General features: G+C 47.2%; 1 protein-coding gene across 1 annotated transcript in view; it reads left to right on the top strand.

Moving 5' to 3' along the window:
• LOC144952184 (angiotensin-converting enzyme 2-like) overlaps nucleotides 1-8,176 on the top strand; it is a gene marked incomplete at its 5' end in the record, with an annotated part of 33,590 nt that extends 25,414 nt beyond the window's left edge. Inside the window, one exon of the mRNA XM_078882587.1 lies at nucleotides 8,169-8,176. Within this exon, the coding sequence (XP_078738713.1) occupies nucleotides 8,169-8,176 (8 nt within the window). The remainder of the gene's footprint in view (nucleotides 1-8,168) is intronic.
• Between the last annotated feature and the right edge of the window lie 9,799 nt (nucleotides 8,177-17,975).

The following is a 17,975-nucleotide window of genomic DNA, read 5'->3' as shown; positions in this document are numbered from 1 at the left end:
CTATAGCTGCTGCTCGCTAATAACAGCACTTGCCCCTACAGCCTGCTAGAGGCTACACGGGGGACCTTTGTCTGTGTGTCTATAGGTGCTACTCGCTACTAAGAGCACTTGCCCCCACAGCCTGCTAGAGGCTACACGGTGGGAGTGGAGGCTTTATCTTATATCCGTAGCCCCACCACCATCACCACCACTCCACGTCGTCAGGTGACTCCGGGGTCAGAGGTCACAGTGCTGAGCTGGCAACCACTGAGAGGCCGAGCTCCTATGTGTGTTGAACTTCTTTCACACCGTACGTAGTGCTACGTGTGTGTGTGTTCAACTTATTTCACACACAGAGACCCATAGACTCACGCAGAAACCCATAGACTCACGCAGAAACACATAGACTCACACAGAAACCCATAGACTCAACACACAGAGACCCACAGACTCGTCACACAGAGACCCACAGACTCGTCACACAGAGACCCACAGACTCACCACACACAGAGACCACAGACTCACCCACACACAGAGACCCACAGACTCACCCACACAGAGACCCACAGACTCACCCACACAGAGACCCACAGACTCACCCACACAGAGACCCACAGACTCACCCACACAGAGACCCACAGACTCACCCACACAGAGACCCACAGACTCACCACACACAGAGACCCACAGACTCACCCACACAGAGACCCATAGACTCAACACACAGAAACCCACAGACTCACAGAGACCCATTGACTCACACAAAGACCCATAGACTCACAAAGACCCATAGACTCACACAGAGACCCATAGACTCACAGAGACCCATTGACTCACATAAAAACCCACAGACTCAGCACACAAAGACCCACAGACTCACACAGAGCCCATAGATTCACAGAGACCCATTGACTCACACAAAGACCCATAGACTCACAGAGACCCATAGACTCACACAAAGACCCATAGACTCACACAGAAACCCATAGACTCACACAGAGACCCATATACTCACACAAAGACCCATAGACTCACACAGAAACCCATAGACTCAACACACAGAGACCCACAGACTCGTCACACAGAGACCCACAGACTCACCCACACAGAGACCCACAGACTCACCACACACAGAGACCCACAGACTCACCACACAGAGACCCACAGACTCACCACACAGAGACCCACAGACTCGTCACACAGAGACCCACAGACTCACCACACACAGAGACCCACAGACTCACCACACAGAGACCCACAGACTCAACACACAGAGACCCACAGACTCGTCACACAGAGACCCACAGACTCACCCACACAGAGACCCACAGACTCACCACACACAGAGACCCACAGACTCACCACACAGAGACCCACAGACTCACCACACAGAGACCCACAGACTCGTCACACAGAGACCCACAGACTCACCCACACAGAGACCCACAGACTCACCACACACAGAGACCCACAGACTCACCACACAGAGACCCACAGACTCACCACACAGAGACCCACAGACTCATCACACAGAGACCCACAGACTCATCACACAGAGACCCACAGACTCATCACACAGAGACCCACAGACTCACCCACACAGAGACCCACAGACTCACCACACACAGAGACCCACAGACTCATCACACAGAGACCCACAGACTCATCACACAGAGACCCACAGACTCACCACACACAGAGACCCACAGACTCACCCACACAGAGACCCACAGACTCACCCACACAGAGACCCATAGACTCAACACACAGAAACCCACAGACTCACAGAGACCCATTAACTCACACAAAGACCCATAGACTCACAAAGACCCATAGACTCACACAGAGACCCATAGACTCACAGAGACCCATTGACTCACATAAAAACCCACAGACTGCACACAAAGACCCACAGACTCACACAGAGCCCATAGACTCACAGAGACCCATTGACTCACACAAAGACCCATAGACTCACAGAGACCCATAGACTCACACAGAGACCCATAGACTCACAGAGACCCATTGACTCACACAGAGACCCATTGACTCACACAGAGCCCATTGACTCACAGAGACCCATAGACTCACGCAGAAACCCACAGACTCACCACCCAGAGACCCATAGACTCAACACAGAGACCCACAGACTCACCACAGAGAGACCCACAGACTCAACACACAGAGACCCACAGACTCACCACAGAGACCCACAAACTCAACACACAGAGACCCATAGACTCAACACACAGAGACCCACAGACTCACAGAGACCCACAGACTCACAGAGACCCACAAACTCACAGAGACCCACAGACTCACACAAAGACCCATAGACTCACAGAGACCCATTGACTCACACAAAGACCCATAGACTCACAAAGACCCATAGACTCACACAGAGACCCATAGACTCACAGAGACCCATTGACTCACATAAAAACCCACAGACTCAGCACACAAAGACCCACAGACTCACACAGAGCCCATAGACTCACAGAGACCCATTGACTCACACAAAGACCCATAGACTCACAGAGACCCATAGACTCACACAAAGACCCATAGACTCACACAGAAACCCATAGACTCACACAGAGACCCATATACTCACACAAAGACCCATAGACTCACACAGAAACCCATAGACTCAACACACAGAGACCCACAGACTCGTCACACAGAGACCCACAGACTCACCCACACAGAGACCCACAGACTCACCACACACAGAGACCCACAGACTCACCACACAGAGACCCACAGACTCACCACACAGAGACCCACAGACTCATCACACAGAGACCCATAGACTCACCACACAGAGACCCACAGACTCATCACACAGAGACCCACAGACTCATCACACAGAGACCCACAGACTCACCACACACAGAGACCCACAGACTCACCACACACAGAGACCCACAGACTCATCACACAGAGACCCACAGACTCATCACACAGAGACCCACAGACTCACCACACACAGAGACCCACAGACTCACCCACACAGAGACCCACAGACTCACCCACACAGAGACCCATAGACTCAACACACAGAAACCCACAGACTCACAGAGACCCATTAACTCACACAAAGACCCATAGACTCACAAAGACCCATAGACTCACAGAGACCCATTGACTCACATAAAAACCCACAGACTGCACACAAAGACCCACAGACTCACACAGAGCCCATAGACTCACAGAGACCCATTGACTCACACAAAGACCCATAGACTCACAGAGACCCATAGACTCACACAGAGACCCATAGACTCACAGAGACCCATTGACTCACACAGAGACCCATTGACTCACACAAAGACCCACAGACTCACACAGAGCCCATTGACTCACAGAGACCCATAGACTCACGCAGAAACCCACAGACTCACCACCCAGAGACCCATAGACTCAACACACAGAGACCCACAGACTCACCACAGAGAGACCCACAGACTCAACACACAGAGACCCACAGACTCACCACAGAGACCCACAAACTCAACACACAGAGACCCATAGACTCAACACACAGAGACCCACAGACTCACAGAGACCCACAGACTCACAGAGACCCACAGACTCACAGAGACCCATAGACTCACACAAAGACCCATAGACTCACAGAGACCCATTGACTCACAGAGACCCATAGAATCACGCAGAAACCCTAACTCATCGCACAGAGACCCACAGACTCACCACACAGAGACCCACAAACTCAACACAGAGAGACCCACAGACTCAACACACAGATACCCATAGACTCAGCAACCAGAGACCCACAGACGCATCACACAGAGACCCACAGACTCACCCACACAGAGACCCATAGACTCAACACACAGAGACCCACAGACTCACCACACAGAGACCCACAGACTCGCAGAGACCCACAGACTCACAGAGACCCATTGACTCACACAAAGACCCATAGACTCACAGATACCCATAGACTCACAGAGACCCATTGACTCACACAGAGACCCATTGACTCACAGAGACCCATAGACTCACACAAAGACCCATAGACTCACACAGAGACCCACAGACTCACCACAAAGACCCACAGACTCACCACAGAGAGACCCACAGACTCAACACACAGAGACCCACAGACTCACCACAGAGACCCACAGACTCACCACACAGAGACCCACAGACTCACCACACAGAGACCCATAGACTCACCACACAGAGACCCACAGACTCACCGCACAGAGACCCATTGACTCACAGAGACCCATAGACTCACGCAGAAACCCACAGACTCATAGCACAAAGACCCACAGACTCACCACACAGAGACCCACAGAGTCACCACACAGAGACGCATAGACTCAACACAGACTACCCACAGACTCACCACAAAAAGACCCACAGACTCACCACAGAGAGACCCACAGACTCACCACATAGAGACCCACAGACTCACCACACAGAGACCCACAGACTCACCACACAGCCACCCATATACTCACCACACAGAGACCCATAGACTCGCACAGAGACCCACAGACTCACCACACAGAGACCCATAGACTCACCACACAGCCACCCATAGACTCACCACACAGAGACCCAAAGACTCACCACACAGAGACCCATAGACTCACCACACAGAGACCCCTAGACTCACCACACAGACCCACAGACTCACCACACAGAGACCCACAGACTAACCACACAGAGACCCACAGACTCACCACACAGAGACCCATAGACTCGCACAGAGACCCACAGACTCACAGAGACCCACGGACTCACCACACAGAGACCCACAGACTCACCCCACAGAGACCCACAGACTCACCACACAAAGACCCACAGACTCACCACACAGAGACCCACAGACTCATCACACAGAGATCCACAGACTCATCACACAGTGATCCACAGACTCACACACAGAGACCCACAGACTCACCACACAGAGACCCACAGACTCACCACACAGAGACCCACATACTCACCACACAGAGACCCACAGACTCACCACACAGAGACCCACAGACTCACCACACAGAGACCCACAGACTCACCACACAGAGACCCACAGACTCACAGAGACCCACAGACTCACCACACAGAGACCCACAGACTCACCACACAGAGACCCACAGACTCACAGAGACCCACAGACTCACCACACAGAGACCCACAGACTCACCACACAGAGACCCACAGACTCACCACACAGAGACCCACAGACTCACCGCACAGAGACCAACAAACTCGCACAGAGACCCACAGACTCACCACACAGAGACCCATAGACTCGCACATTGCGTTCAAATGAAACCGATGTATGAATGGTATTGCGTTAGCGGTCTAAGCCTCGGTCAGCACCAATGACTACACAAACCACACACACGCAATCACATCGTACGGCAGTGCTGGCTAAATCCGAGCTCTGAGAGTCAACGAAATAATGAACTTTGACAGCCACGGGGAGACACCGCGGCCTGCGGCCTACACCACGGCGCTCGGATAGATTCTCCGCCGGGTACCGAGGCACCTTTCCCGGCCGGGCCAGGCCCGCCGAGCCGGTCGTGGTTTCACCCGGTGACCACCTTTATATTTCTTTTAAAACAATTTTAACCCAACCCACGCACGCAAACAGACAATCTCGCTGTTAACGTGTAGCAATGTTGTTTTCGCATTCCCCCCCAGAAAATTGATCGCCAATTGATAAATCGTAAAAAATAATTGTTTTAAGTTTAAAGTTTCAGCCACACGTCCACTCACCCGGGTTTCGTAGAGCGGACAGCCTCAGCCAATCAGATTGCTCCTCGTGTCTCATCCGCCTCGGGGCCACGCCCCCTTTACACCCCCCACCCCACCCCGCCCCCTCCCTCCCTCGCCCCCACCCCCTCCCCCACCCCCTCCCCCACACCTGCCCCACCCCGCCCCTCGCTTTTAATTCCCCAGACCGCATACGCGCGGTGGGGGGGGGGGTGGGCGTTAGATTCCGCAGCGCGGATAGGCAACGTCGATTTGAATTTCCCATCACGGACACGCGTGGACGATTTTTTTTTAAATAATCCCGAATTGTATTTGCTAGCGCGTATAGGCGGGCGACGGCCGAGTGGGTGGATTTACCATCAGCGCCTAAGGACGCATCAGATATACACTAAACTATACACTATACACTACTATATACTACTATACACTATACTATACTATATACTACACTATACACTACTATATACTACTATACACTATACTATACTATACACTACACTATACACTACTATACACTACACTATACACTATACTATACACTACTATACACTATACTATACTATACACTACACTATACACTACTATACACTATACACTACACTATACACTACACTATACACTACACTATACACTTCACTATACACTACACTATACACTACACTATACACTACTATACACTACACTATACACTACACTATACACTACTATACACTACACTATACACTACACTATACACTACACTATACACTACTATACACTATACACTACACTATACACTACACTATACACTACACTATACACTACACTACTATACTCTACTATACACTACACTATACACTACTATACACTGCACTATACACTATACACTACACTATACACTACTATACACTGCACTATACACTAAACTATACACTACACTATACACTACTATACACTACACTATACACTACACTATACACTACTATACACTACTATACACTACTATACACTACACTACAATACACTACACTATACACTACACTATACACTACACTATACACTACTATACACTACTATACACTACTATACACTACTATACACTACAATACACTACACTATACACTACACTACTATACACTACACTATACACTACACTATACACTACACTATACACTACTATACACTATCCACTACTATACGCTATACACTACACTATACACTACACTATACACTACACTATACACTACACTATACACTACACTATCCACTACTATACGCTATACACTACACTATACACTACTATACACTACACTATACACTACACTATACACTACACTATACACTACACTACTATACTCTACTATACACTATATAATATACTATACTATACACTACACTATACACTACTATACACTACTATACACTATACACTACACTATACACTACTATACACTATACACTACACTATACACTACTATACACTGCACTATACACTAAACTATACACTACACTATACACTACTATACACTACACTATACACTACACTATACACTACTATACACTACTATACACTACACTACAATACACTACAATACACTACACTATACACTACACAACTATACACTACACTATACACCAGAGGTGGGACAAAGTCATTGTTATGCAAGTCCAAGTCGAGTCGCAAGTCATCAAATTCATGACTCGAGTCTGGTGACTCGAGTTCAAGTCACATGACTCGAGTCCACACCTCTGCTATACACTACTATACACTACACTATACACTACACTATACACTACTATACACTATACTATACACTACTATACACTACTATACACTACACAACTATACACTACACTATACACTACACTATACACTACACAACTATACACTACACTATACACTACACTATACACTACACTATACACTACACAACTATACACTACACTATACACTACACTATACACTACACTATACACTACAATACACTACACTATACACTACACAACTATACACTACACTATACACTACACTATACACTACACTATACACTACTATACACTACACTATACACTACACTATACACTACACTATACACTACACTATACACTACACTATACACTACACTATACACTACTATACTACACTATACACTACTACACTATTACACTATACACTACACTATACACTACACTATACACTACACTATACACTACACTATACACTACACAACTATACACTACACTATACACTACACTATACACTACACTATACACTACTATACACTACACTATACACTACTATACACTACACTATACACTACTATACTACACTATACACTACTACACTACACTATACACTACACACTATACACACTCTCCCTCTTGTGCGTCCATCATAGTCGATGATGACCACGGCACGTTTGTCGTTGTGTTGGGTTTTGACGAGTGCGCAGATGGCTGAACAGGCCACTCCGACCACGGCATTCCCTGTGGCTCACCGGACAGGTCAGGGAGTGTGTGGAGCAGAGGTCGCAACCGGGTACCCGATACCCGTACCCTACCCGATACCCGTACCCTACCCGGTACCCGTACCCTACCCGGTACCCGTACCCTACCCGATACCCGCACCCTACCCGATAACCGTACCCTACCCGATAACCGTACCCTACCCGATACCCGTACACTACCCGATACCCGTACCCTACCCGATACCCGTACCCTACCCGATACCCGCACCCTACCCGATAACCGTACCCTACCCGATACCCGTACCCTACCCGATAACCGTACCCTACCCGATACCCGCACCCTACCCGATAACCGTACCCTACCCGATACCCGTACACTACCCGATACCCGTACCCTACCCGATACCCGTACCCTACCCGATACCCGTACCCTACCCGATACCCGTACCCTACCCGATACCCGTACCCTACCCGATAACCGTACCCTACCCGATACCCGTACCCTACCCGATACCCGTACCCTACCCGATACCCGTACCCTACCCGGTACCCGTACCCTACCCGATACCCGTACCCTACCCGGTACCCGTACCCTACCCGGTACCCGGACCCTACCCGATACCCGTACCCTACCCGGTACCCGTACCCTACCCGATACCCGCACCCTACCCGATACCCGTACCCTACCCGATACCCGTACCCTACCCAATACCCCTACCCTACCCGATACCCGTACCCTACCCGATACCCGTACCCTACCCGATACCCGTACACTACCCGATACCCGCACCCTACCCGATACCCGTACCCTACCCGATACCCGTACCCTACCCGATACCCGGCTACCCGTACCCAGCCGGGTGAATCCCTGCAGTCACGAAAGCTTTAAATCGAAATATAAAAAAATATTAATATATTATTTTATTACATTATGTTATAATATTATTGTTGTATTCTTATTATTTTATTATTTCCCTTCTACGTGACTTTACCGAAAGAACCAAGAAGATGAATCCCCGCAGTCACGAAAGCTTTAAATCGAAATTTAATAATATTATATTACTATATTATTTTATTATTTGAATATATTATATTATTAAAATATTTTATTATATTATTTTATTATATTAAGGTATTATAATATTTTATTTTATTATATTATGGTATTATAAAATAATATTTTATTATTTTATTATATAATAGAATTATATTATATTATTTTATTATATGATGTTATTATATTATAATGTTGTATTTTTATTATTTTATTATTTCCCTTCTACGCGACTTTACCGAAAGAACCAAGGAGATGAATCCCTGCAGTCACGAAAGCTTTAAATCGATAATTATTTCATTGTTTTATTTTTATTATTTTATTACTTCCCTTCTACGTGACTTTACCGAAAGAACCAAGAAGATGAATCCCTGCAGTCACGAAAGCTTTCAAGCCAGGGTTTATTTCAACTTGGAGGCAGTCTCGCAATTGCCTCCTCATTTGTTGAGAACTGCGTTGAAGTGTTTGGCAAACCTTGCAAGTATTTTGTCCTTCTCTGTGAGGAGTGTTGTTCCCTCCGCATTCAGGAGAGGTGCAGTTCCTGAGTGTTGTGGACCCAGAGGTCGCAAACGGGTTTTGATTCCTTACCCGTACCCGGCCGCACCAGGATCGCAAACTCTCCCACTCACTCACCCACCCACCAATTCAGCTACTCACTCACTCACCCACTCACCCACTCACTCACTCACTTACTCACTCACTCACCCACTCACCCACCCACGCACTCACTTACTCACCCACCAACCAGAGGTCGCAAACGGGTTTTGATTCCTTACCCGTACCCGGCCGCACCAGGGTCGCAAATGGGTACCCGTACCCGGCCGGGTACAGGTACCCGTTCCCTACCCATACCCGTTCCCTACCCGAAATGAGTGACAAACGGTTACTAACCAGTGACTCACGGTCTACCCGTACCCGACCGTACCCGTACCCTACCCGTACCCGGCCGGGTACGGGTAGGGTACGGGTATCGGGTACCTGATTGCGACCTCTGGGATGAAGCCATGTTGCAGGCGCGGGTGGGTTGATTCTAAGAACTTGAATTGTGAGAAGAGACAAGACGTTGGGAAATGAGTGACAATCACGGTGACTCACCAGTGACTCACGGCCTACCCGTACCCGTACACTCACACGAACATTCACACACTCACACGAACATTCACACACACACACGAACATTCACACACTCACACGAACATCCACACACTCACATTCACACACTCACACACGAACATTCTCACACGAACATTCACACACTCACACGAAAATTCACACACTCACATTCACACACTCACATTCACACACTCACACGAACATTCACGCACTCACACGAACATTCACGCACACACACACGAACATTCACACACTCACACGAACATTCACGCACACTCACACGAACATTTACACACTCACACGAACATTCACGCACTCACACGAACATTCACACACTCACACGAACATTCACACACTCACACGAACATTCACACACTCACACGAACATTTTCGCACACTCACACGAACATTTACGCACACACACACGAACATTCACGCACTCACACGAACATTCACACACTCACACGAACATTCACACACTCACACACGAACATTTACACACTCACACACGAACATTTACACACTCACACGAACATTCACGCACTCACACGAACATTCACGCACTCACACACGAACATTCACACACTCACACACGAACATTCACACACTCACACACGAACATTCACACTCACACACGAACATTCACACACTCACACACACGAACATTCACACACTCACACACGAACATTCACACACACACACGAACATTCACACACTCACACACGAACATTCACACTCACACACGAACATTCACACACTCACACACACGAACATTCACACACTCACACGAACATTCACACACTCACACGAACATTCACACACTCACACACGAACATTCACGCACTCACACACGAACATTCACACACTCACACGAACATTCACACACTCACACGAACATTCACACACTCACACGAACATTCACACACTCACACGAACATTCACGCACTCACACGAACATTCACGCACTCACACGAACATTCACACACTCACACGAACATTCACGCACACACACGAACATTCACGCACTCACACGAACATTCACACACTCACACGAACATTTACGCACACACACGAACATTCACACACTCACACGAACATTCACACACTCACACGAACATTCACACACTCACACGAACATTCACACACTCACACGAACATTCACACACTCACACGAACATTCACGCACTCACACACGAACATTCACACACTCACACACGAACATTAACACACTCACACACGAACATTCACACACTCACACGAACATTCACGCACTCACACGAACATTCACGCACTCACACGAACATTCACGCACTCACACGAACATTCACGCACTCACACGAACATTCACACACTCACACGAACATTCACGCACTCACACGAACATTCACACACTCACACACGAACATTCACACACTCACACGAACATTCACACACTCACACGAACATTCACACACTCACACACGAACATTCACACACTCACACGAACATTCACGCACTCACACGAACATTCACGCACTCACACACGAACATTCACACACTCACACACGAACATTCACACACTCACACGAACATTCACACACTCACACACGAACATTCACACACTCACACGAACATTCACGCACTCACACACGAACATTCACACACTCACACGAACATTCACGCACTCACACACGAACATTCACGCACTCACACGAACATTCACACACTCACACGAACATTCACGCACTCACACGAACATTCACGCACTCACACGAACATTCACACACTCACACGAACATTCACACACTCACACGAACATTCACGCACTCACACGAACATTCACGCACTCACACGAACATTCACGCACACACACGAACATTCACACACTCACACGAACATTCACACACTCACACGAACAGTCACGCACTCACACGAACATTCACGCACTCACACGAACATTCACGCACTCACACACGAACATTCACGCACTCACACACGAACATTCACACACTCACACGAACATTTACGCACACTCACACGAACATTCACACACTCACACGAACATTCACACACTCACACGAACATTCACACACTCACACGAACATTCACACACACTCACACGAACATTCACGCACTCACACGAACATTCACGCACTCACACGAACATTCACGCACTCACACACGAACATTCACACACTCACACGAACATTCACACACACTCACACGAACATTCACACTCACACGAACATTCACGCACTCACACGAACATTCACGCACTCACACACGAACATTCACACACTCACACGAACATTCACGCACTCACACGAACATTCACGCACTCACACACGAACATTCACACTCACACACGAACATTCACACACTCACACACGAACGTTCACGCACTCACACACGAACATTCACACTCACACACGAACATTCACACACTCACACACGAACATTCACGCACTCACACGAACATTCACACACTCACACACGAACATTCACACACTCACACGAACAGTCACGCACTCACACGAACATTCACGCACTCACACGAACATTCACGCACTCACACACGAACATTCACACTCACACACGAACATTCACACACTCACACACGAACATTCACACACTCACACACGAACATTCACACACTCACACGAACATTCACACACACACACGAACATTCACACACACACACACGAACATTCACACACTCACACACGAACATTCACACACTCACACGAACATTCACACACTCACACGAACATTCACACACTCACACGAACATTCACACACTCACACGAATATTCACACTCACACGAACATTCACACACTCACACGAACATTAACACACTCACACACGAACATTCACACACTCACACACGAACATTCACACACTCACACACGAACATTCACACACTCACACACGAACATTCACACACTCACACACGAACATTCACACACTCACACACGAACATTCACACTCACACACGAACATTTACACACTCACACACGAACATTCACACACTCACACACACGAACATTCACACACTCACACGAACATTCACACACACACACGACCACTCACACACTCACACACGAACATTCACACTCACACGAACATTCACACTCACACGAACATTCACACTCACACGAACATTCACGCACACACACGAACATTCACACTCACACGAACATTCACACACTCACACGAACATTCACACACTCACATTCACACACTCACACACACGAACATTCACACTCTCTCACCGTGTCTTCACACTTGGTATTTATTTTACAAAATAAACAATCCTCCAATCCTCCTTTTCCTGCTACTCCCCCACCCCTCCAAACAGACGAGAAACACAAACGCGATTAGATAAAGCCGCGTGCGTGTTGCGTGTTGTTTTATTGTGCTAGACGTTCCACGCCCCGTTTAAAGTTTAAATATTCAACAACAACAACCATCACCAAGCCCAGCCCCCCGTGTGTGTCGATTTGAACAAATATTTTTTTTTAATGACAAAAAAAATGTTTCTTATTTTTTTTTATTTTTCCCGGTTCGGGAAATAGTCGCGCAAGAGGCTTTCGATTTCGCGATGCAACACGATGTTGTCCCTGTCCCCTGGGGTAGCGAGGGTCGTGTTCCTAATTGCCGATGCCTCTAAAGTAGAGAAAGTGGCTGCTATTCCAGCACACAAAACAAACTTTGAATCTAGATGTGGAGCTTTCGTGACTGCAAGGATTCATCTTCTTGGTTTTTTTTAGGTAAAGTCACCGCGTGGGTAAAAAAAATGAAATTAAAATTTATAAAAATAAAATGATAAAAACCACGACGTTTCGGAGGCAACACAAGTCTCCGTCATCAGGTGGGACCGTCACAGCCAGATTTGCTGCGTCACTTGAATGCGTTGCTGTGTCACTTGAATGCGTTGCTGTGTCACTTGAATGCGTTGCTGTGTCACTTGAATGCGTTGCTGTGTCACTTGAATGCGTTGCTGTGTCACTTGAATGCGTTGCTGTCACTTGAATGCGTTGCTGTGTCACTTGAATGCGTTGCTGTGTCACTTGAATGCGTTGCTGTGTGTCACTTGAATGCGTTGCTGTGTCACTTGAATGCGTTGCTGTGTGTCACTTGAATGCGTTGCTGTGTCACTTGAATGCGTTGCTGTGTCTCACTTGAATGCGTTGCTGTGTCTCACTTGAATGCGTTGCTGTGTCACTTGAATGCGTTGCTGTGTCACTTGAATGCGTTGCTGTGTCACTTGAATGCGTTGCTGTGTCACTTGAATGCGTTGCTGTGTCACTTGAATGCGTTGCTGTGTGTCACTCGAATGCGTTGCTGTGTGTCACTCGAATGCGTTGCTGTGTGTCACTCGAATGCGTTGCTGTGTGTCACTTGAATGCGTTGCTGTGTGTCACTTGAATGCGTTGCTGTGTCACTTGAATGCGTTGCTGTGTCACTTGAATGCGTTGCTGTGTCACTTGAATGCGTTGCTGTCACTTGAATGCGTTGCTGTGTCACTTGAATGCGTTGCTGTGTCACTTGAATGCGTTGCTGTGTCACTTGAATGCGTTGCTGTGTCACTTGAATGCGTTGCTGTGTCACTTGAATGCGTTGCTGTGTCACTTGAATGCGTTGCTGTGTGTCACTTGAATGCGTTGCTGTGTGTCACTTGAATGCGTTGCTGTGTCACTTGAATGCGTTGCTGTGTGTCACTTGAATGCGTTGCTGTGTGTCACTTGAATGCGTTGCTGGGTGTCACTTGAATGCGTTGCTGTGTGTCACTTAAATGCGTTGCTGTGTCACTTGAATGCGTTGCTGTGTCACTTGAATGCGTTGCTGTGTCACTTGAATGCGTTGCTGTGTCACTTGAATGCGTTGCTGTATCACTTGAATGCGTTGCTGTGTCACTTGAATGCGTTGCTGTGTGTCACTTGAATGCGTTGCTGTGTCACTTGAATGCGTTGCTGTGTGTCACTTGAATGCGTTGCTGTGTCACTTGAATGCGTTGCTGTGTGTCACTCGAATGCGTTGCTGTGTGTCACTCGAATGCGTTGCTGTGTGTCACTCGAATGCGTTGCTGTGTGTCACTCGAATGCGTTGCTGTGTGTCACTTGAATGCGTTGCTGTGTGTCACTTGAATGCGTTGCTGTGTGTCACTTGAATGCGTTGCTGTGTGTCACTTAAATGCGTTGCTGTGTCACTTGAATGCGTTGCTGTGTCTCACTTGAATGCGTTGCTGTGTCACTTGAATGCGTTGCTGTGTCACTTGAATGCGTTGCTGTGTCACTTGAATGCGTTGCTGTATCACTTGAATGCGTTGCTGTGTCACTTGAATGCGTTGCTGTGTGTCACTTGAATGCGTTGCTGTGTCACTTGAATGCGTTGCTGTGTGTCACTTGAATGCGTTGCTGTGTGTCACTTGAATGCGTTGCTGTGTCACTTGAATGCGTTGCTGTGTATCACTTGAATGCGATGCTGTCACTTGAATGCGTTGCTGTGTATCACTTGAATGCGTTGCTGTGTCACTTGAATGCGTTGCTGTGTCACTTGAATGCGTTGCTGTGTCACTTGAATGCGTTGCTGTGTCACTTGAATGTGTTGCTGTGTCACTTGAATGCGTTGCTGTGTCACTTGAAACAGCACATCTGACTGTGACGGTCCCACCTGATGACGGAGACTTGTGTTGCCTCCGAAACGTCGTGATTTTTTTTTAATTTTTTAATTAATTTTTATTTTTTTACCTACATGGTGACTTTACCGAAAAAACTAAGAACACAAATTTCGATTTAAAGCTTCTTTCGTGACTGCAGGGATTCATCTTCTTGGTTCTTTCGGTAAATTCACGTAGAAGGGAAATGATCAAATAATAAAAACAAAAAAAAAATTATTTTAAAATTTGTCTCTTTTTATTTTAATCAAATAATTATTTTATTATGATTGCTTTTGATTATTTATTATTTTATTATTTCCATTCTACGTGACTTTACCGAAAGAACCAAGAAGACGGGAGACTTGTGTTGCCTCCGAAACGTCGTCGTGATTTTTGATTATTTTATTTTTATTAATTTAAATTTCATTTCTTTTACCTACGTGGTGACTTTACCGAAAAAAAAACTAAAAACACAGACTTTACGTGCAGGAAAGACACGAATGCACACCACGTTTTCTCCCTGAAAATAGGTACATTTATAAATATCACCCTCCTGCTCACAAAAGCAAAGTTTGTGGGGAATGATAGACACTTTCTGTACTTTTGAGGCATATAAGCAATTGGGAAACAGCACTTACTAGCCAGCAAGTTAATATTTAGTTGTTACGCAGCGAAATCTCGCCCCCCCCCCTCCCTCCCCGCCCCCCCCATGTGCACCAGCGGTGGTACTCGCCAATTCAAAGAAAGAAACGCGGATTTCCCAAGATCTCTCGTGCCAAAATAAACACCCACCACACCACCACGAATATTAGGTACGAATTTAAGAGCGAATGCTACCGATCGATCGATCGACCTGATCAATCGACGATCGACCTGATCAATCGACCGACCAATCAATCGACAGACCGACCAATCGACCGACAAATCGAATGATCGATCAATCGACCAACCGATTAATCGACTGATCAATTGACCGGACCAAGCAATCGGCCGATCAATTTACTGATCAATCAACCAATCAATCGACCAATCAATCGACCGATCAATCGACCAATCAATCGACCAATCGACCGATAAATCGACTGATCAATCGACGGGACCAAGCATTCGACTGATCAATCGACCGATCAATCGACCGAACAATCGACCGACTGACTGACCGACCAATCAACTGATCGACCGACCAACCAATCAACAGAACCCGACACCCCCCCCCCTGCATCACCACTAAGCGGATGACGTCACAGCCACACAGCCAATGGGCATCACTCTAACGCCCGCCCCTCACCCGTCGTGAAGATATTGCAACCACTGCGCTGTAGAGCGCGTTCGGGATCGCCCGTAGCGACGCGACCCGTTTTGAGCGCCGCGTCGCCCGAGACAAATCACGTTGCCCAACAACAACCAACAACAACAACAACAACAGCGATACTCTCCTGGTTCTTTGGGTAAAGTCACGCGGGTAGACAAAAGTAACGAAAGAACACACGACGTTTCGGTCGCAACACAAGCAGCCGTCCTCAGGTAAAGAACAGGTCTGTCGGAAAGACAGCGTCTGAATGAACACCACCAGGCTTGGCAGCGTATATTATTTATTCACCCGAGGACGGCTGCTTGCGTTGTGGCCGAAACGTCGTGAGAATTATTTTATTGTGTTTTATTTTTATTATTTTATTACTTCCCTTCTACATGACTTTACCGAAAGAGCCAAGAAGATGAATCCCTGCTGCAGTCACGAAATAAGCTTTAAATCGAAATTTACTTTTGTCTACCCCACGTGACTTTACCGACAGAACCAGAGTACGGATTCCTGCCGTCACGAAAGCTTCAAATCAGGAAGACCAACGGTCTTGCCACAGCTCCATTAAACATTCAAATTCTGGCCCAAACATAGAAGTCCACAACTTGTCGTGAATTCGCGCGAGTCCAGAGGAGTCGTCGTCATCATCATCTTCCGCTTACAAATCTGCCGTTACTCCGCGGCAA

Source organism: Lampetra fluviatilis, chromosome 66 (assembly GCF_964198595.1).
Source record: "Lampetra fluviatilis chromosome 66, kcLamFluv1.1, whole genome shotgun sequence".
Lineage (NCBI taxonomy): Eukaryota > Metazoa > Chordata > Hyperoartia > Petromyzontiformes > Petromyzontidae > Lampetra > Lampetra fluviatilis.
This window is presented reverse-complemented; position numbering and strand designations above follow the sequence as displayed.